This window comes from Elaeis guineensis, chromosome 1 (genome assembly GCF_000442705.2).
Source record: "Elaeis guineensis isolate ETL-2024a chromosome 1, EG11, whole genome shotgun sequence".
In the NCBI taxonomy this organism is placed as follows: Eukaryota; Viridiplantae; Streptophyta; class Magnoliopsida; order Arecales; family Arecaceae; genus Elaeis; species Elaeis guineensis.
The window spans coordinates 140386935-140408254 of NC_025993.2; the positions used below are offsets into that span (position 1 = coordinate 140386935).

The following is a 21320-nucleotide window of genomic DNA, read 5'->3' on the forward strand; positions in this document are numbered from 1 at the left end:
CAAGACTCCAGAGAGTGCTGATGTGGCCGAGGATAAAGAAAAATCTGAGCATTGGAGAGCTGCAACGGACTTGTAAAAGAAGTCCACACTCATCGAGGATTCTCTAGTGAAGAATATTCTGATGCTTAAGTCAGTCAGAGCTTGAGCACAATAATAGAGAGAGAATAGATTTAGTATCGCACATCTCGAGGGTCCGCTCATTATCTCTTTATATAGAGATAGGTAGTAAGCCGTTATGTAGGCTGGTAGGCTAAATCATGATCTATTAGGATATTAGAATAGGAAATATGGAGATTGTTAGTCATGAATAGTGGCCACGTTTTAACAAAAATCCTTGATGGTGGCCCATATAGTTGAAAAGGTTGGTGACTTGAGGTCAGCATGTAGCCGAGGTCCCAGTTCGATGTACCTCCACTGGTGTCAATCTTGGGACATCATCCTAAGTGGTCAGCAGAGTTCCGATAATAAGGTTGGTAGGTGCCCGAATCGTAGGATCGGATAGGAATCGATGAAGCTGCATAGACCAAACCCTTAAAGGCATTTTTGATGAGTCTTTGGCAACATGTTGATATCTTCGATAAGTAGCCAAAAATGATTCCTTGGGATGAAGTTTGATGAAATTGTTCGATTATCTAGATGATGCTTGTTATCTGGAGTTCGCCCTGACATCTCAATCGATCCGAAGAATATGCCTGAGGATGAGATTTGAGAACAGTGACCGAGGTAGTATCATCCCATAACAGTTTATAATTAACCTTAGAAACTCTAGTAAATGCTTTCATTTTGAATTTATTGATGAAAATCTAAATTAAAGCATAGCATGTTCATGGGCATTTTTATTATTTATGCTAATGAAAATATACATATAAATACCAATGCTCTAATAACAAGTATTTTTTTTTAAACATCACCAACCATAATAACAAAGCTTATTGCATCACGTTGCAAGATTGTCACGCTAAAATGGTAGAAGAGAACTACTTTAGAGACGTAAACATCCATTTCGATTAAATGCTTCTCATAACTTTGGATGCTAAAGTGGTATAACAAATCATGGGTAAAGATTCATGGCTAACTTTGGTAACTTAAATAAGTGCTTTAGTTATAAACTTCAATAAAAATAGAAAATAAAAATTTAATTCTAAATTACTTTGACAAATGTCATCTAGCATTATATTGCCAGAGCAATATAGGCAATTGTGCTAAGATAATAAGAGAGCTTCTTCCCTTATCAAGGGATCAAATCCATCTTAGATTGAAAAATTCTTCCTTTTCTAAGTCTCTTTCTCAATCTTTTGTAATACCTAACTTTCAATGATATCATGATCCATGTTAAGGTGGCGAGAAATTTCTAAGCCCCATCTTTTTTTTGGTAATCAACAAACAATCAACATACTCTTCAAAAGCTAAACCCTACTATATCTCTACTCATTTTGTTTGGCATGACATCTGACGCTTAATTTTTCTCTTTTGTTTGATAATATGAGAAATAAATATCAAAATTTAAGAAAAATCCTTTCATGGTTGTTTCTCTATTCGAAACTAATAAAAAACAAATAAAATGAGTAAATTTTAATGTAACCAAACATTGCAACTTGGTCCATGGCATGACATCAGAAAGTTATCGTGTTAAAAACGATAAAAGAGATCTTAGGACAATTTTTTTTTTTTTTTTTCATTCAATTCTTTTTAAGTAGAGAAAAAAAAAAGATCTTGAGTAAAATTTTATAAATGCTTTTATTTCCAACTTTATTAAAAAACTAAAAGCTACAAATTTAAATATCAGAGTCACTCTGACAGGTGCCATTCAGTATTTGTTTCCATAACCAAATGCTTTCTGCATGCCCCACTCAGTAGACCCAGCTTAAGGTTGTAACAAAAATCTTCTACTCATGGTAGCAGCAAATCCATCTCAGATTGAGGAATCACAAGATTCCTAGCAATGCCTTACTTTCAATAATGCCATCACCATGTTGAGACAGAGGAATCGTTTTCTTAGTAGACTCATCCAAGAGAAATGTTCCCTTTACTGTTCCCCACCACCACTCATCCCCAGCCATGTAATCTACCAATTAATCGCTGACAATAGTAATTAACTCTAAACCCTTTTAGTAAACCTAAATCCTAAAACTCCCCCGCATTTTTTCACCGCGGGCCGCGGTAAAAGCTGCTTCAACAAAAAAAAAAAAAAAAAAAAAAAAAAAAAAAAAAAAAAAATATATATATATATATATATATATATATATATATATAAACCCCTCCAATTCCGTTTCTTTTTTATTTTATTGTTTTCTTTTACCGCGCGATTCACCAGGGATCGTTCCGTCCGCCCACATCCCTCTTTCCCTCGGCGGAGACTTCTATACTGCCCAAAGCCCATTGGTTTCTTCTAAAAAGAGATTGTTATTCGAGAATCTCTTCTAATTCTGTCCTTTTCGCTCTCTGTCAACTAGAACTTTAGGGTTTAAGGGATGTAATTTTTATAAATTTTCAACTAGTTAGGGTTTTTCTCTTTTCTCTCTTCCTTTTGTCCATTTCGCTGGTTGGCAAGGGGTTTCGGATGGTCGTGGCCGTGATTAGCTGAAGCTTGGAGGGTCGAATCTGGTGGCCGGCGAGGCCGTGTCTCCGGTGGGGTGGGGGATGGTTCTGACGAGGCTTTCTTGGCCCTACGGAGGGCACCATGTCTTCATTTGCGGCTCTTTCTTAAGGTTCCTCTTTTATATCTTCTCCTTTTCATTTTCCCTCCGTTCGTTTTTCGTATTCTACTATTGCTCTTGGATGGCATTGGAATATTAAGAACTGAAATTTTGATGATGATATTTGTAGATGGGCCGAACATCGTCCAATGATGCTCATGGATGGATCACTTACGGAGTTTCAGGCGTTTTTTGATCTTCCACCCGGGGCTTACCAGGTAGAGATACGAATTGTTTTAGCTTTGCAGCAATGTTTTAATTGTACTTATGCATTCATCTTTTGCTTTCTTTCTTTCTTTCCCTTTTTTTCTTTTTTTTTTTTTGTTGTTGTGGAGTGGTATGGATTTTTTTTGGAAAGATTTAGCTTTTTCGGAATTTGGTCAATGATAACTAAGCGATACCCCTACTTCTTCTCATATTCATGTGAGTTCCAAGGGAGCAGAGACTTTCATGGCAGAATTAAGTAGCTAGAGTGTGACTGGGGTGGACGATCCGCAAAAAGCAGAAAGGAACGACTTCTCGTGCAGGCCGAGGGCTTGGAAAATTTGCTATATTGCAAGTCAGGGATGCAGATATGACAACTTGTCAGAATTTTTATGGTCATGCATCTCATCATCTGATATTCGGAATGATCAGATGGAGAGGACAACTTCTGCTTTAAGGGAAATTATATGGAAATGGGTGGATGATAGGCGGGAGAGAACCTTACTTCTGCATTGCAATTTGTTTGATATGCTAAAAAAATGATAGCAGAGGGCTCGAATTCACAGTCAATTTCTTTTTGAGCGATAGAGGTATTTGTGCCACCACCAAGATTTGAACATTGGACCTCTCCCAAGTGCAATCCCATAGGAGAGGAACCAGCACAGCCCACAACTGTTTGCAATTCGCAGTCAAATTCATGCTTTGCATGATACTTCTTTCCAATATGAATCATCAAAATTGACATGCAAAGAGTTCCTAAATTCCCATGAACCATGAATGTACCATCCTGTGTATCTTATAGAACTCCATTGATCATCCTTTTTCTACAGTTTCTTCTTCATTATGGGTATCTGATTATCAAAAGATCAAAAAGAAAAAAAAGGTATAAGATACTTTGTTAGAAAGCGTTAGAGAAATGAACCACTCATCTAACACTATTATTAACCAAAAGAGATCCACGACCTGTTGAATGTCATGCAATAAGAGGGCAGGTATGAAAATGATACCATCACATTGTGAGAACAAATGCGATGAGGTCTAAGAAGGTGAAGCTACCTAGCTTCTTTTAGTCATCTGTAAGGACTTTGCCACTAGCCACAAGTTGGTTGAAGGACAAAAACTTGTAGACTCATCAAACCTTTCAAAAGCATTGGTTAAAATATAGGCCTAGGAAAGATGAGGGGACTATGGAAGGATAATTAAGTTGGCACATCTGATTTAACTTCCATAATGATCTAATGACTCTAATGCTCCTTTAAGCTCTCTCCGAGACATGAAGAACCATCCATGACATAGATAACAATGCAGCACATTCCGTGAGTCCAATGGTCCAGAGAGGACACATTCTGGTTATGAAACAAGACTACTTCTGGGTCTTTCTGGGTCTTTAGACCTTGACATATTTAGACTGGGTTAATCTACCAACGTCAATGATTTCTGTAAGTAGGATCGGAGTATACCTTTATCTTAGAATAACACAATGTCATGGCTCCTCTCACTAAGGACAAAGTTCAGAGCATAATATTCCTTGGAAAACTATATTTTGCCTTATAAGCAATATATCAATAAGAGAAATTATGGGGATATGATAGAGTAAATCTTGTTCTTCCACTTTTTGGCATTGTCTATGGGGATGCATAGAATGTTATACTCATACCTGGTATATGTAGGGTTCCAGTCACTGAGAAGCCTAACTGCTCCCATTGATTCTTGCATGTTTGCTTCAATAAGTCCTCGCACAAAATCCTCTTTCAATCAAAGATTAATCAGTTTAAGTAGTAGATGTAAACATTCATGGAACATATTTGACTATCCATAGGTGAGGAGGTAGCAGCTGTAGAAAGTAGAATTAGAGGAAAACATAGGCAATTTTGATATTTTACGAGACTTTGTGATTGGTTGGAATCAGTTTGGTGAATTCCTTCCTAACTAATTGAGACAAAAATTGGTTTTCAGTTTATAAAAATTATACTGTTTTATTTCATTTTTGAGCAATAAATGGTTATTTGCCACCACTTGAGATTAAACCTGAAACCTCTCATATGTAGAGTTGGGTGCCAACTAGCTGAGTTAAACAATGTTGGTGGTATATGAAAATTATTATTGTTTGGCCTTATTTTTATAGACCACATGTGCATAATTATCAATTTCCTCACATTTCTGTGGTTATCAATTTTTGATATGGTCTTTTGGTGGATGTCAGTACCGTTTTCTGGTTGATGGTACATGGAGGTTTGATGAACAGCAACCATGTCTTACTGATGAATATGGGACGGTGAACAATGTCATATTTGTAGAAGAACCCAGCATTTCACATGCAGCACTGCACCATGAACTTTATGTTTCCAGAAACAGTGAAGTGGTCGATGGCATTTCTCTGTACACAGTATGTTCCCATGTTTTGCCCATCTTATTAACAATCTCTGCCCTATTTTTGCTAGTTGTCAAAGAACTTCAGTATATTGAAATATTCATGCTCTTTTTAGTTTATTAGTGACTGCAATCATTATGTAATTTCTTCCGTGTCAACCAGGCATCACCGCCAACCCACATGCCCCCAGACCCTGTAGTTCATGCCTCAGATGCAGTAGTACATGTTTCCCGTGATTGGGTGTCCAGACTCTTATCAGCGCAAACCATATATGACATCATTCCCTCCTCAAGCAAGGTATGAATATGTAGCCTTTCTAATTATTGTTTATGCCTTGATATAATTGACTATGATATTGTAAGTTTGCAGATCTCCATCATGGATGTTAAATTGCCTGTGAAACGAGCATTCCATATCATGTATGAACAAGTAAGTGTGCCAATTCAAATTATAGGCCTTGGCTATATTATTATATTTTATTATCTGATGGTCTCTGACTGTGTTTGTAAGAAATGCTGACAATCTTCCCATTTTGGTCCGTTCTGCATAATTTGACAAGGTTTGGTTATGAGGTTTTATGTGCCTGCTTCGATGGTTTTAGTCTGACTCCCGTAAATATCTTGAGTTCAATTATAATTTTCTTCACTGATGTTATACCTTAGTGCCCAAATCCATGCCATTCGAATTGATAATGTACATTCTTCAATGTGAGTCATGTTTAAACATCAAATATTTTGATTTATTGCCTATGTGTCAACCACTCTGACAATAAATGACTATGATTCAAACCTCTCTCTCTCTCTCTCTCTCTCTCTCTCGCAACCACATGCATGGGGGAGATTTGCTTCCTTGTTTCTGCACTTGGACTTATGGTTCCGTTACTTGTGCCATGCAACCTAGATGAGGCCATGTAGGATTTGTTTGTTATTTCTTTTTCTCTAAACCATACAGTGATGATTTGGAGAGGATAAGATGCCATGAATTGGTGTTGCTGATCGGAAAAACAGATTAAAAAAGAAAAGGAGGGAGTGTATAGACTAAGGTTTTCAAAATCGGTATCGGACATTGTTCTGGTCGGCTGGCGACAAGAATCGGTACGACCCCATACTGGATCGGACTGGAAAACTGACAAAGGAAGGAACGAACCGGGGAGGAGGAAAAGAGAGAAAGAGAGGAAGAGAAAGAGAGAGGAGTGGAGGAAAGTAGGTTGAGGCAGTGGAGACGCCGTTGGTGGCCACCGAAGGGCTGCGTGGGCCCTCAGCCACTGCGGCTCCGCGTCATCCGTGGGAGAAAAGAAAAGAGAGAGAGGGGGGAGAGAAAGAAAAGGATCGAGGGGGGTCTGGTGGAGAGGCCACCAGAGGGCCTCCAGTTGGCTGCCAGGCGCATAAATGCTACTTGCGGCTTTGCGGCCATGAAATAGGGGCGATCGTCCCGATTTCACGGGCTTTTTTAAAAAAGCCCGACAACAGATTGCCGGCTTCACTATTTCTAGATTTTTTTTAGAAAATGTTTAAATAGTGAAGCCAGCAAATCCATTACCGGCTTCACTATTTTTTGGCTTTTTCTTAAAAAAAACTAAAATAATGAAGTCGACAAATCCACTGCCGACTTCACTATTCATCATAGTTTTTAAAAAACACGACGCGAGGCACAAGGGCGGTCGTCCTATTCCACGGCCGCGGCTCTGCCTGCATGTTTTTTCGTCAGCTGGTGGCCACGACGGCCACCAGCAGCACCGGAGATCCCTCTCTGCCTCCATCCCCGTCGTCAGGTAGCATCCCTTTCTCTCTCGAAGTTAAAGCCTCTATCGAGCGACATCGAGTGTGGACGCCTCCATAGTCCTTCGATAGCCTCAATGGCCCAGCGCCGCCCTCCGGCAGTGTCATCTAGTGTTTTCCTCCCCTCCTTTCTCTCTTTCTTCCTCTCTTTCCCTCTCTCTCCCTTAGTGCTGTTGTGTGCCGCTTTCCAAGCCGGAACCATCGCGGTTCCCTGCTAGTCTGATTCGGCACGCCTTGAACCACCCGGTTTGGGACGGTTCTGAAAATCACTATAGACCAAGGGGCCAATGCAAGTGATATAATATTATTTATTTAGGGCAAACCTGTTAAATGTGACTTGCTCCACCCCCATGGTCCTTGTTCTTTTAAAGTTTTTCCTGCGTGTAAAAGCAGCAACATCCAGATCCTTTTGCATTGTATGCTTGCCATTGGTTGCCTACCTGTTGCAAGCTGTTTTCTCTTAGCTCAGGCATCCAATGATAATTTTCGAATTCTGAGTGGATATGCGTTAGCTGATATGAGGAACTTTCAGAATGTCCTACTTATGATCAACTGTTATGCCATCCTTCTTGTTTTCAAGGATGGTATTTTCTTAAACTTAATAGTTAGATTGTTCTTGAGTTTCTCTGATGTAAATATGGCAATTAACAAAATAATTCTCTCTTGGAAACTGCATGGTCCACTGGCATTTGTTACTTCTTATCTGTTGTGGTCTCCTTGCATCAGGTTCACATAATTAACAGTCTATCTTTCCTTTATTTGCTAGTGAGAAGTTTTAGGCTTATGAATTTCCCACATCTTTACAGGGCCTGGCTGTTGTCCCTCTTTGGGATGACTGCAGAGCGAATGTGACAGGGATGTTAACTGCTTCTGACTTCATTCTGATTCTAAGAGAGGTATTATTATCTCCTTGATGATTTGTCTGGATTTATATGTTCTTAAAACACTGATCAATTTAAACACAATGATTTCCTTTATTTTATTTAGCAATGAATTTTTTCCATTTCATATAATGATCACTTTTAAATGAACAGCAAGCCTGCAATTCTTTTAGTTGAATATAAAATACTTGTTCTAGTCATTTGCATTTTGTAAGCTATCTGCTAATTTTCAGTCTGTTAGTTAGTGTGCTCTGGTGTGTTTACAGTTTACAAATTACAAGTGCAGGGTGAAAAAGATAAGGCAATTGAAGTAGAGATGAGGTAACTTGATTGTGACTGGCATATAAGCCTTTGGGTTTGCTGTGCAGCAAGGATTGGGGCAGCGAAATTCTGCAATCAAAAATTTTATTGTAAAATTGCACCTGCTACTATCAGGAAGGAAAAGCTCACTTATATCTCCTTAACATCCCTCTCTGTTAAGAATCTTTTTCAGACTTCCCTTATCAATAGAAAATCTGATGATACTTGAAACATCTTCAAAAAAACATATATACCTTAATCAACAATTCTTATTCTAAACATATTGTCACCATAATCATCTTCTTCTTTTCTTTTTTTGGAGGAAATATGCAGTAAAACTTTTCAGTTGGCTTTTAGTATTATGTTTTCATCTTTCCCCCTTTTTTCATTTACTGTTTTTGCTTTTGGCATAGAAACCTCGATATAGTAGTTTTTTCTTGGAGGTTTCAGTTGTGTAGGTGGGTTCTTCCAATGTGTCTGAGAGTGAGAGAGAGAGAGAGAGAGGTATGCAACCAAATCCCGAGGAGGAATATGTGACATCTTTTCTTTTTTTTTTCTTCTTTTTTTTTTATTGAGGAGGATGTGGGTTGCTTAGAGAAGAGTACAAAGAGTAGGAAAAAGATGATTAGTTATTGGAGAAGGATGGAGGGGAAAAAACCAAGTTCCTTTTCTAAGGCATTAAGGAGCAAGCACTCTTTAGGAGGTCCTCTTGGGTTTTGTGGCCGAGAACTATAGCATCTCTTTCTCTCTCTCTCTCTCTCTTTCTCTGTGTGTGTGTGTGTGTGTGTGTGTGTCTGGCTATCCATCTGAGTTTCCTGACCTTGATGCCATCACTGATGAGTCCTGTCCTAACATAGAAAGAACTTGGAAATTTTACAGTTTGATATGGGATAGAGGAATAAGTTTGTTTGTCAATTCCTCAACCTCCCTAACCCCCCCGCCCCCCTCTCTCTCCCTCTTCCTCCCTCCTCTCTGTTTCTTTGTGTATCGATGCATTGATTTAAGATTCCTAAGTTTGTAAATTCACTTGATCATGGGGCTTGGACTTAATCAAGTCTTTACTCCCTCCTTTCTCTTTAGGTTGGATTTCAGATCAGATTCAACCAATTGTAGATTAAATTATAGGCTATGTTTTGCACTATTACTATAAGGCAGCAATATTCATAACAGGTTTTGATTTAAATCTTTGGCAACAAGTTGACATATACAAAGTTAAAGTGTTCACTGGAATAGCTAAAGATGGACACTTTAATAGAGATGGTCTGATCATGATATACATAATGCTTGAGGACCTGGCCAGGAACAGCCAGACATCTGACAATTTGATTATTGCAATTTTAGTGGTGGAAGAAACAATGGCTGTTATAAATTGGTTCAGGACATTATGACAACCTGAGTTATGTAAGAATTAATTTAATTAATAAAAATGAAAGAACAAAAGCATGTTAGCTATGTAGCAAATCCCACTTTTTGGTAATCAAAATTTGAAGTGTTTGATGGACCCCACTTGTCTTGAAGTAATGCTAAGATGTTGATGTTGGGTCAGTGAGCCACTAGTGGACTTGGTTATATTCATGGGAAGCTTCATGTTCTTATGTGATTCCATGATTTTTTGCTCTAATAAAAGAAAGGTGACTGCAGTCTTGCCACTATTTTATGTGGCTCTCATGCATGCAACTATACATAATTCTGCAAACTTTCTCCACTTAAGCTAAAATGCCACCAATTGCATGCCCAGAGATTTGAAGCTATTGCCACTCTTATCATTGTCCATTTTGCTTGACTGCCAATTAAAAGACTTGCATTATGCCTAAGTTAGAAATTATGACGTATGAAAGCATCTAAGAATTCTTTTTAGATATATTATCATTTGATATTTTGTCTGAAATATGAAACCAAAATTGAAAAGATTCAGTCTAGCCAGGACTGAAAGTAATGGTGGTTCCAGGATTTGGGTTGGAACGGATATGTCTGGAGCCAAATCCGTGGTATATATGTTCTCTTTTACTAAGCAAGCTCCACCGAACTGGTAGTGGATGCCGTGCCGGTTAGTGATCGGTGTAGTTGTGGCAGGCTGGTTTGGTACCTATATATCTTTTTTATTATTTGTTTTGAGAAATTATTTTAATGATTATGATTGTTTGAGTTACGATTTTAATGCTATTTTGATTCTTTTTCATGTCATATTGTTCTCTTTGGACCGCATGATTTATTAATAATGCAATTATAATATTATTAACATCGAGAAGGCATGGATGCTCATTATTCAAAGTACATATATCAAATTGATTTAAAATATAAAAATCATGCAGCATCTATCTCCCTATTGGGTGATTGTTGCTTGTAGACATTGGGGTTAGGTTCAAGGTCTAGGCTTGGGATTTGACTCCAACTCAAATAATGTGCCTACCTTACATCCTATAATCTTAGTCTCTTGGATGGCTACCCCAATACTGATCCAACTCTAATCCTAGGATAACCGTCCTATTTGAGGGAAGATTGAGGTAGCAAAATCTGACTCATAATCTGGTTGAGATTGTGAAGGGTAGCAGGCCCTCGAAAATGATATCTCAAAGTAGGATGTCCATATGAGTCATATGCTAGTGTGGAAGAGGATCTTGTATACGATTTGAATCCAGATATGTCCAAGGATCCTACATCCGCATGTTAGATCATTTGCAAATAGTAGCACCATGTCTGAAAACCACTTTGAGAGGATCATCTCCTATGTACGATCATATCCTTGTGGACTATAGGTTGTACACTATGGTCCTTGTCTTGTGTGGCATGAGGGAACTATGATGCACCAGTGATCGACCAAGACCATAGGACTGTGAGTTGTATGTGCCTATGCCATGTTCACTTCTATATCTCTGGCTATCAGATGCATCATCACTCGAATTGTCATTATCATCATTGTTCTAATATCATTATCATTATTGCTTGTATCGTGAGATGATCTAGTCAGCTGGTCATTCAACAGTTCATTAGTCTCAAAAACAGGGTAAATAGTAGTGAACTTCTCATCCACCATCCAATGGATCAACTGTTCTCTTTCCGCTCCTTTTCTTGCTAATCTGAGAAATTGCCTTTTTTTCCCTAGATGTTCCTACCTTTCAGGCTCTGTTGGGTGGTTCAACTAGCCCCAGCACCCCGGCTGGTCCTACCTCCTTGACTAGATCGGTTACCATGGTGACATCTTAGCATCTCCTTGTTAAATCTCTAGAAGGATGTCTCAAATATAGAATCTAATAATGATGATTGGCTCCCTGCTGAACTTTGTGGTTGCTCAGCTGGTTGTGATCACAACGTGTCATTTTGCCATTTATTCTGCATCCACCTTAGCCTTCCTTACTATGAAACTAGCTGATGGAGGAGGTGATTTTGGCTTATTGAGCTCTGGCTGCTGCTACCAGCTCTCAAGCCAACCAATCATCAGATCCTCATCATATACAAATTATTGTGAAGTGGATCATCATACTTCAGTTCCACTTCCTCTTGAATGCACTTCAATCTGCCTTAGAGTATAGTAGACACATGCCAAGTCATTCAATTGTTTTTGTGTTAGTCAACTCCTCTCTTTGCTGTGAGACCGAAGGTTGACTAGTTGCCCCTTACAACCGCTAGAGACGATCATTTGTAAGAGGATCTAAATCGTTAACTTTTTAAGGTTTTTCGATGATAGTCCAAAGTGGAACCATCATTCAACTACAAATGCAATCAACTAAATTGCATGTTACACATTGTTTATCATAAAATATTAGATCAGTTATAGTTGGTGTTCAAAAATACCTAGATTCATATTATCCTTGCTTCCCATGGCTTCCCTCTCACTGAAGTTGTAGGTGCCCTCCCTAAAAGCCTTAATCTATGAAACACACATGACATATGATGCTGATTGTCTGCTTGAATTGACAAGGTGATGATCCTATCTTCCATTAAAATCAACTTACCTCAGAACATTGGGCAGCAATAACTAGACCTAGGGATGGCAATTAGGTTGGGTCATATGCGGATTGGGTTAGATGCAGGTCGGGTCAGAAATTCCAAACTTGGACCTTGTTTATTAAACAGGCTAGGACTTGAAACATACACATGCCTTGTTTAGTAGATAGGCAACCCATTTAACTTATTTAGGGTGCGTTTGGTTACACTTTTTGATTTTTGATTTTTAAAAAGTACTTTTTATTTTTTTTGATTTTTGCTATTGAGTAAAAGCAAAAAAGTAAAAAGTATGTTTGGTAACTACATTGCTATAAAGCAAAAAGCAACATTTGGGGACGGCAGGTGAAGAGCTTGATAAGGGAGGAGAATTCAAGAAGGGAGGGAGAAGGGGGTGGGGAGGTGAAGAGCTCGATGAGGGAGAAAGATTCGGGCTCTTTACTTTTTAGTTTGGTGTTTTAGATGTGCGGAAGCAAAAAAAGCAGAAAAATAAATTTTGGAAAGCAAAAAATTTTTGCTTTGCATATAAAGCAATTATTTTGATTTTTTTGATTTTTGCTTTTTGCTTTTCATGATGTTACCAAACATTGCTTTTTGATTTTTGCTTTTTAAAAATCAAAAAGCAAAAAAAAATACTTTTTTAATGGCTAACCAAATGCACCCTTAATAAACAGATAGCTTGCTTAACCTATTAACCTATATAACCTGCTGATCTGTATAACCTATATGACTTGTTAAGCTGTTGACTTTTCAACTTGTTTCATAAACAAGTTACCTACTTAACCTATATAACCTACATGACCTGTTAACCTGCTGACTTATGAACATGTTTGATGAATGGGTAACTCATTTAACCTACTTAACCTGACCCAAGCTGACTCGATCCAATTATTAAACTGGTTAAATAGCTCATGGGGTTGGAACATAAACCTGACCCAATTATTAAACAATTCAAACGGGTCAACTTGTTTATGACCTGAACTTGTTTAGCAAACCTAAGTGACATTTTATTAATGATATGGCATAGGGCAGTCAGTAGGTTCTCGTCCATGCACATGCTTGGACACTATATTGGAACTCTGGGTTGAGGTAGTAGGCTACCAAGGCATTTTCTAATCGATTTAATTAATAAACAAATGATTGTATTTAGATTTTATTTGATACAAAGAAATAAGTGTTGAGGATTGCACTTGGATTAAACTTGACCCAATCTGACTTGATACAATTATTAAACAGGTTAAATAGGTCATGGAGCTAGAACTTAAACCCAACTCGATTATTAAACAATTTAAACGGGTCGACTTGTTTATGACCCAAACTATTTAGCCCAAACCTAAGTGACATTTTATAAATGACATGTTATAGGGTAGTCAACAGGTTCTTGTCCATGCCCATTCTTGGACACCATATTGGAACCTTGGGTTGAGGCAGTAGGCTTCCAAGGCATTTGTAATCAATTTAATTAATAAACAAATGATTGTATTTAGATTTTATTTGATAACAATAAACAACTATTAAGGGTTGCACTTGGATTTGCTTGCCTTGTCTTAGCTATCATCATATGATATAAAAAGCCCACCTAAGGTTACCTCTCGCTAGCCATGGCTCTAAGCATTTGATATAGCAGTGTAATTGCCTAATTAATCTCTCGTCCTATCTCTAAAATTGCTGGTTTGTCACTATGTCCTTCATGTGATTACCTTTTGTTCCATTGTAGGCATATCTACTGCTACCTAGCACTCACGAACCTCTAACACAGGCCTATCCTTTTTTCAGTCTCGCTTGAATGCAGTATAGTGCTTAGCAAAGTTGGTGAATACTGGCCTTAGTATCTCACCACCAGTGTAGTTCCTTATCAAAGAGAAAACCCATGTATGGTTAAATATGAATTTTGTGATGGCCCGGGTTGTTCTGCCACCTATTTCACCCTATGGATCTCGCGAATGGCTGTCAATACTAGGCTAGGTTGGTGGAACTGTCTTGAACAACCCAGTTCAGGGCATATTGAGCCATATTGGAGGCTAATCGGCATGGTTCCAGCCTTTAGATCAAGAAATCGGTGAGGGAGGGAGAGAGGGTGAAGGAAATAGAGGAAAAGAGAGAGGAAAGGAGAGAGGAAGAGTGCTGCGGGAAGTGAAAGAGGTGGAGGGAAGCAGACTAAGGGCTTTCAAAACCCTCTCTCCTCTGCAGTGCCGGAATGGGGCTCTCCGCAGCCCTCCCTCCCTCTCCCTCTCTCTCTCTCTTCCTCTCTTCTTCTCCCTCTCCTGCTCCCTTGTCGGCTCATGCTAGAGCAGCATGAATACTGTACCATATCGTCAGTCTATCGGCATGGGTGCTGATTCCAATACTACAAACTATGATGCGAGGTCTATTTGCAATGGGCAGCATGTGGAGTCCAAAAGATGTGTGGCCTCATCATCAGAAAGTTCTTGGAGGGCTTGTATGGTGATCCATTATTCTTAACCATTTGTACGGTATGTTGCTCCTCTATCTGATCAATTACTTGTTCCATCAAGCTGAGAATGCACTTGGCATCGTGCACCCTGCCCAAAATGTCAATTGACTCATGAAAGAATATCTTCTTATCACAACATGTCAAGAGATTAATGATGCTTGCTTACTGGGCCCCATCCAACCATCATATGTTGGGTTACATCATAGGTGTTGTACTTGCTTTAGTAGAAGGCTATCCAACTCTCTAGCTCATTGTTATCAAGTAGCTTACCTGTATGTCCTATCCATGAGGAACTATACCCGACTAATTCTCTAGATGGAGCAATTAATAGACCAATATATGTTGTTTGCGGCATTTGCAGGAATGTGGTTGAAATGAAATTGGGAAGCAATATCTCTCCACATGTCCTTTTTCTTATCTCTAATAAGCATAGAGTCAAATGTTTGTTGCTTTGAACTCCCTAGGAAACATGTATTGATTCAAGGTCAGGAACAATATCCCCTGCTGGTATATCTCTTTGCTTCTTTCCTTTCTTGTTGGTGAAGCCCCAAACATAGAAGTTGTTTGATTGCTATTTTATCTAATAATCTCTTTGTCCGACAATATTGTGAGGGTCCAAATTGAGCCTGTGCCTAGCAACCTCCTCCCTCTGCCACTATTATTCAGGCTATCCTGTATGACTGCTTGAATATGAGCCTCCATATCATCTAGATTTGATGCTTTATAGTCCTTCGGATCTCTCAAGTGCTATGAAGGTGGCTCAGCTACCTAATTCTCGATCTCTGCTCATTTCTCAGCATTTTTTTGTTTGCTTGCTGAGATTGACAAAGTGCTTTTTGAACATTTGATGGACTTGCCATGGACATTTTTTTTATAAGTAATCATATCAATGTAAATACTAGTTAGATGCGGCTTCAACCTCATCGCTCTTTCCCCTCCACTTCACATCGCACCACTTATACCTCTAATGGTACTGGCCTAAATCATAACACCATGATCCCAACCTATACCAATCTTCTTGTACTTCTTATTCTTTCTTGGATCTATTTCTGCAAGTTTGGCGAACATATGGAATATATTTTTAGTTTAATTAATAATTATCTAAAATTATTTAAAAATTAGGTAACTTGTATTGTAATGCAAAAATGGTCACATTACTTCGGAAATTAACCCTATATTATCTATATGTAATAGTTTTTTTTATAATTTTAAAAATTTAAAAAATTTTAATTAATTTTAAAATAATAAATTAAATTTTAATTATGAGTATCTAGAAAATTAATTTTAGTCTAGATTAATGTAAAATCCTATCAATGTACTATATTTTTTTTTCCAATCCATGGCTATGCACTAATCATCACTTTTTTTTTTGTAATTTATTTGAATTTAGGTTTAATTTTAGGTAGCCATAATCATGCTCAAATTTAAATAAATTACTATTAAATCGAGATGGCAAATAGTATACATACCCTCGCGTATGCTACCATTTTCTCAGAAAATTTATAAACATTATTTTATTTATTATTATTTTCTGATCCAAAAAATATTTTTAATTTAAATTATCCAATTAACAAAAAATTATGATTTCATCTTCATTACATGGATGAACCTCAGGTCTAAGCATATTATGAAACAATGCCAAAAAAAAAAAATTGGTATGATCTCCCCACATTTTTGCCTTTTTTGTCTATTTTTGGCGTGAAAAAGGAAACAAAAGGGGAAAGCAAAGAGGGGAGGGGATTATAATTAAAGAACCAGGAATTTGGCCTCAAATCTGGCGAAAACATGGAGGATCTCCTCCTTTTGTCCTTGAAAAAGAAATTGAAGAAGAGGAGGTGAGAAGGCATAGAGGCCTTCTCTGCCTCTCCCTCCAAATTATGGGCCCCACCTTGAAACGAGTAGAACCAAGCGGTTCTACTTGGTTCAGGTCAGTTTAGGCCAGTTTGAGGCCTACACCGTCCAAATGGCTGTCCTGTCCCAGTAACCAATCAGTTCAAGTCAGTATGCATTGAACCGGATGGTTTGAGATGGTTCAAGCGTTCAGCCATATATGTTGCTAACCTTTTGTAATTTCTTCATTTTTTTTTAAATGCCTGAAGCATTTTCTCTACATTAAACATAAATTTAGATTTTGGGAAATTTTGGAACCATTGTCTGATTCTAAAGATATTTTGAGGACATGCAAATCTTTTGAAATAGATTTGGCTAACTAGAGCCTCAATCTCATAAACATCTCTATTAGCTTATGTTATGTTTAGTGAAATAATGTGCAACACCATTTTCTTTAGTTTATTCTTTTTTGCATTTCATGAAAGTGTGCTATACTCTGATCCAAACATGATTTTTTGAAAAAATTATTATTAATGTTGGAAGGTTATATGATTCTTCGGTACAAACTATTAAAACAATATATCCAAATGTCCTAAACAGCATGATTTACTAAAAAATGATGCCTAACTTATTATTGTTAACTTATTAAGTCTTTTTGATAGTATTTTTCCTATTTCTGTTTGTTATTTTATGTTTTTTTTTATAATTTTTTACCAAGACAGCTTAAACTAGAGATAAAACTACTGAAAATGCTGCAATTGCTGATCTTGGAGCTCATTTGGTTAGTTGAAACTGAACTGAGGTTTGAACCTTGATATGTCTATGCTCATAGGTTGTGGAGTGTTTAAAGGTCCTAAAACAATGCTTATGGTTCCGTAGGTGTCTTGCACGATAAGTTGGAGAAATGCTTATTTGAGTTATAATCTAATATTTGCGGTCGTAATTTCATAATGCATTGTGATTTGCAATCTCTCCCCCACCCCCCCCCCCCCGAGCTAGCATTCTGTTGGTTTTTTACTTTCCTCTCGCAATGCTATTCTCCATTATGCTTAATAATTTCTCTACTGCTTAACCTTGTTTCATATGCAGTTGCAGAGCAATGCTCGGGTTCTAGCTAATGAAGAGCTTGAAATGCATACAGTTTCTGCTTGGAAAGAAGGGAAACTCCAGATATATGGAAGGTCTATTGGACCTCCGATATTACGTAGAAGGCCTCTGATATCTGTAGGGTTCTGCTTTTCTAGAACTTTTAGATTTCTTGTGATTTTTGAGTGCTGGCATGGGAGTAGTACTGTCTGTTTTTTTATTATTATTTCTTGAAAATGTCTGCATCATTTTCTTCCATTTGTGTTACTAGCATAAGATTATCTAAATGCATTTTAGGAAAAAAAAAAAAAAGAGACCATCTACATTCCAAATAAATTTGGCAGAATAGAGTTTGGAGAGAGACAAGATTGTTTAAAGATAATTATGGGAGAGCTAGGTAAACAACTGGACATTTGTTTTCCAATACTTACACTAATATATGCATTATAATATTTTTCTTTAAATAAATTTTACTTTAAAAGCTACTGGTGACAAAAATGACAGACGCGGGCTCAACTATTGCTTCTTAATATTGTACAGATAGGAGACACTATTGAACAAAAAATCTAACACCTTGTGGAGAAACTGATGGGAATGCTTGTTATGATTCTATATTTGTTCGACAACTAAGACTTATGTTGATTGTGGACCAATGCTCACATACAAGATACACGAACTTGCAGCATGAAGGTATGACATATGCAGTCATGGTGCACACATTGCTAAACAGAATCTATAATGTGCCTCTCGTCGTGGATCATTGTTTTAGGTTTGCTTAACAAGAGGAATCATCCTTGTATTGTGTGACTGTTCCATAGGTAAGATAGTACTGCTCATGGTATATGCTTTTGAAGGAGTACCAGCTAAGGTTGTTTGTCTAATTTAGTGTTGAACTTAAATCTCAAAATTGGACAAATGTTACTTGATTTGTTTCATTTACTATTGGAAAGACTGGAGAGTTAACAATCTAGATACCTTTTATTTTCTATAAGATGTAGATTAGGAGGTTTTTATCAGTCAAATTCATTTCTTGAACATTGTGTATAACATGTCTCTTTTCTAAGAAAATATAAGTCACTGAAAAAGATGTGAAAACTGATAGTGGAATTTCATTAGCAGGTTGTCTAGCCCAATAAAAATTAGGCAGTTGAAGAGCTTGACCGATAAATAAAATAGCATAAGAACAAAGCAAGTGACAACTTCTGAAAAATATTGAAGGTTACACGGGTGATAAACATGCTGCATGTTGACAAAACAGCTTATATGCAGATAATTTGGCTAATGTCAGGATGTGGATTAAACATAGATAAAATGACCAGCAATTGGAGGATATTGGATGAGATTATGAAGAACTTCCTATCTTAGGGTGAAGGTTTACCAAGGCAGAGGCACCCCTAGGATCTAGGAGTTTTTTTATTCTTTCTTTCTTTCTTTTTTTTTTAAATACTTCTGTGAATAATGACTACCTTAAGATCTTAGAGGTAGTAAGCAGAGGAGGATGCTTTATTTTCAAATAGCACTGGAGGTACTCCTTTGAGAAGCTTTCATGCTAACACCATCATCAGTATAATGTCACTGATAATAGAAGGGTGATGTGCCATGGGGAATCTCTCTGTGATGTGGTTGCTGTTGATAACTCTTCCACAGGCTACGTTGTGGGGACTTTAGAAGAACTTTGAGTACTTAGGGTGTGGTGTGAACACTAGATCTTCTCACTGATGTTTCCTTTATATGATATCTTTGGCGAAATTTGAACTCGAAGAAAAAGGCTTCTGCTGTCTATTAGACCACAGTGTATGACATAAAGTTGGCAAAATTTAAATACCATCTCCCATGCCCATGTTTTTAATTCAAAATTAGCATGCCATAACATGATGCATTTTCTTTGCTAGTAGCATGAAAGCATGACGCAGGAATGTTAAGGATATGCTAAAGATGTACAAAAAGTTGCATATAGGATCCTGATCTTGTTAAGATTTATACTTCTCTAACAAGAGTCTCTCAAATTCGAGGATGAGAAGGCCTTCAAAAGCAATATTATTAAGGCTGGAAATTAAGAGGAATCAGAGGAAAATAGCAATCAGTTCCTTTCTTTTCTTTTCCTCCCTGGAAGGTGGCTAGCCAGGCTTATTTATAGTCTTCTACACTTTTAAGATAGCTAGGATTAATAAAGAAATAAAGAAAAATCCTAACAGCTAGGGTTCGTTTGTAATTTCAGTAATTCTTGGCATGATTGCTGTTGATTTATTGCTAATCTGCTGATTTATTGCTGATATGTTGTGATTTCTTTCTTTATTTGCTTTTGATTTGCTCCCAAACAAGACTCCTTAATAGAATAAGAATCTTGATAACTGGCCAATCCCAAATCTAGGCTGAAATAGAAGTTCTTTAGCTGCCTTATTTGTTTTCAATTATGGTTATTACACTTCTTATCACAATAGGGCTAAATCAAGCCTAATTTGTGACTGGTCAAAGCTGCCATTATAACAACTCCCTGCCCCTTCGAGACACCTTGTCCCGAAGGTGCAATATTGGAAAAGCGAATGATGAGATTATCATGGTCCTTCCAAGTCGCTTCTTTTATACCATTGCTCCAACAAACAAGAATCTCTATTCGGAGACCATCAATACAACGACGACGATGATCCAACACTTCCATTGGAATCTATGGCCAACCTTCAACTAATTCAGGAGGCAAAGTAAAAATTGTAGGAGGTTCACCATGGAAAGGTTTTAGTTTGGAAACATAAAAAACATTATGAATATGGGCTCCAGGAGGAAGCTTCAATCTATAAGCCATGGGTCCGATCTTTTCTATCACCTTGAAGGGACCATAGAAAGTAGGGGACAGCTTGGAGTAAGAAGAACTCCTAGTAGAAACTTGTCGGTATCTCGGCAGACAGCAGTCGAAGAGCATGGTCACCAACAGGGAACTCCCTCTCCTTATGCCGTTGATTATAATACTGCTTCATGTGGTTTTGGGCAGCAGCTAACTATTGCTTTAAAGTCTTCTCAAGTGTTCATTTCTTTCAGTTAACTTAGCATCCACCTTAAACTGCAAATCAAATATGGGAAAGGCAAGTACTAGTGTAGAAGTCATAGCCTCCTTCAGTTTTTGGAATATCTGTATAGCCTCTTCTGTCCAATGGAAACTATCCTTCTTCAACAAGACAGTAAGTGGAGCAGCAATATGCCCATATCCGCACACAAATCGCCGCCAGTAGCCTGTCAGATCAAGAAGTTCTCATAGTGCCTTCATTATTGTGGGGACAGGCCACTCGATCATCGCCTTTATCTTCTCTGGATCGGTTTCAACACCCTTAGCTTAAATAATGTGATCCAAATACGAAATGGAGGTAGTGCCAAAAGAGCACTTACTCTCCTTCACATAAAGTTTATGACTTTTAAGAATTTCAAATACATGCCTCACATGATATAAGTGATCAACCAAAGACTTACTATACACTAGAATGTCATCAAAAAATATAAGAATATACCGCCTCAATATTGGTCTAAAGATGTCATTCATCAAACCTTGGAAAGTTGCTGGTGCATTTGTGAGGCCGAAAGGCATCACAAGGAACTTGTAGTGCCCATCATGTGTTCTAAAAGCAGTCTTCTCCACATCTACAGGGTGTACTCTGATCTGATGATAGCCGTGCGTAGATCTAGTTTGGAGAAGTAACAGGCTCCGCTCAACTCGTCCAATAGCTCATCAATAATCGGTATTGGATATTTATCCTTTACCGTAATATCGTTGAGCTTACGGTAATCGAT

The 21320-nt window shown here is 37.7% G+C and overlaps 1 protein-coding gene across 1 annotated transcript in view; it reads left to right on the forward strand.

Moving 5' to 3' along the window:
* Positions 1-2300: 2300 nt before the first annotated feature.
* The window catches only part of LOC105060370 (sucrose nonfermenting 4-like protein), a 31666-nt gene continuing 12646 nt past the window's right edge, over positions 2301-21320 (forward strand). Inside the window, exons 1-7 of the mRNA XM_010944036.2 lie at positions 2301-2708; positions 2827-2914; positions 5104-5286; positions 5434-5568; positions 5641-5700; positions 7856-7945; positions 17547-17681. Coding sequence (XP_010942338.1) covers positions 2641-2708; positions 2827-2914; positions 5104-5286; positions 5434-5568; positions 5641-5700; positions 7856-7945; positions 17547-17681 — 759 coding nt within the window. The 5' untranslated portion in view covers positions 2301-2640. The remainder of the gene's footprint in view (positions 2709-2826; positions 2915-5103; positions 5287-5433; positions 5569-5640; positions 5701-7855; positions 7946-17546; positions 17682-21320) is intronic.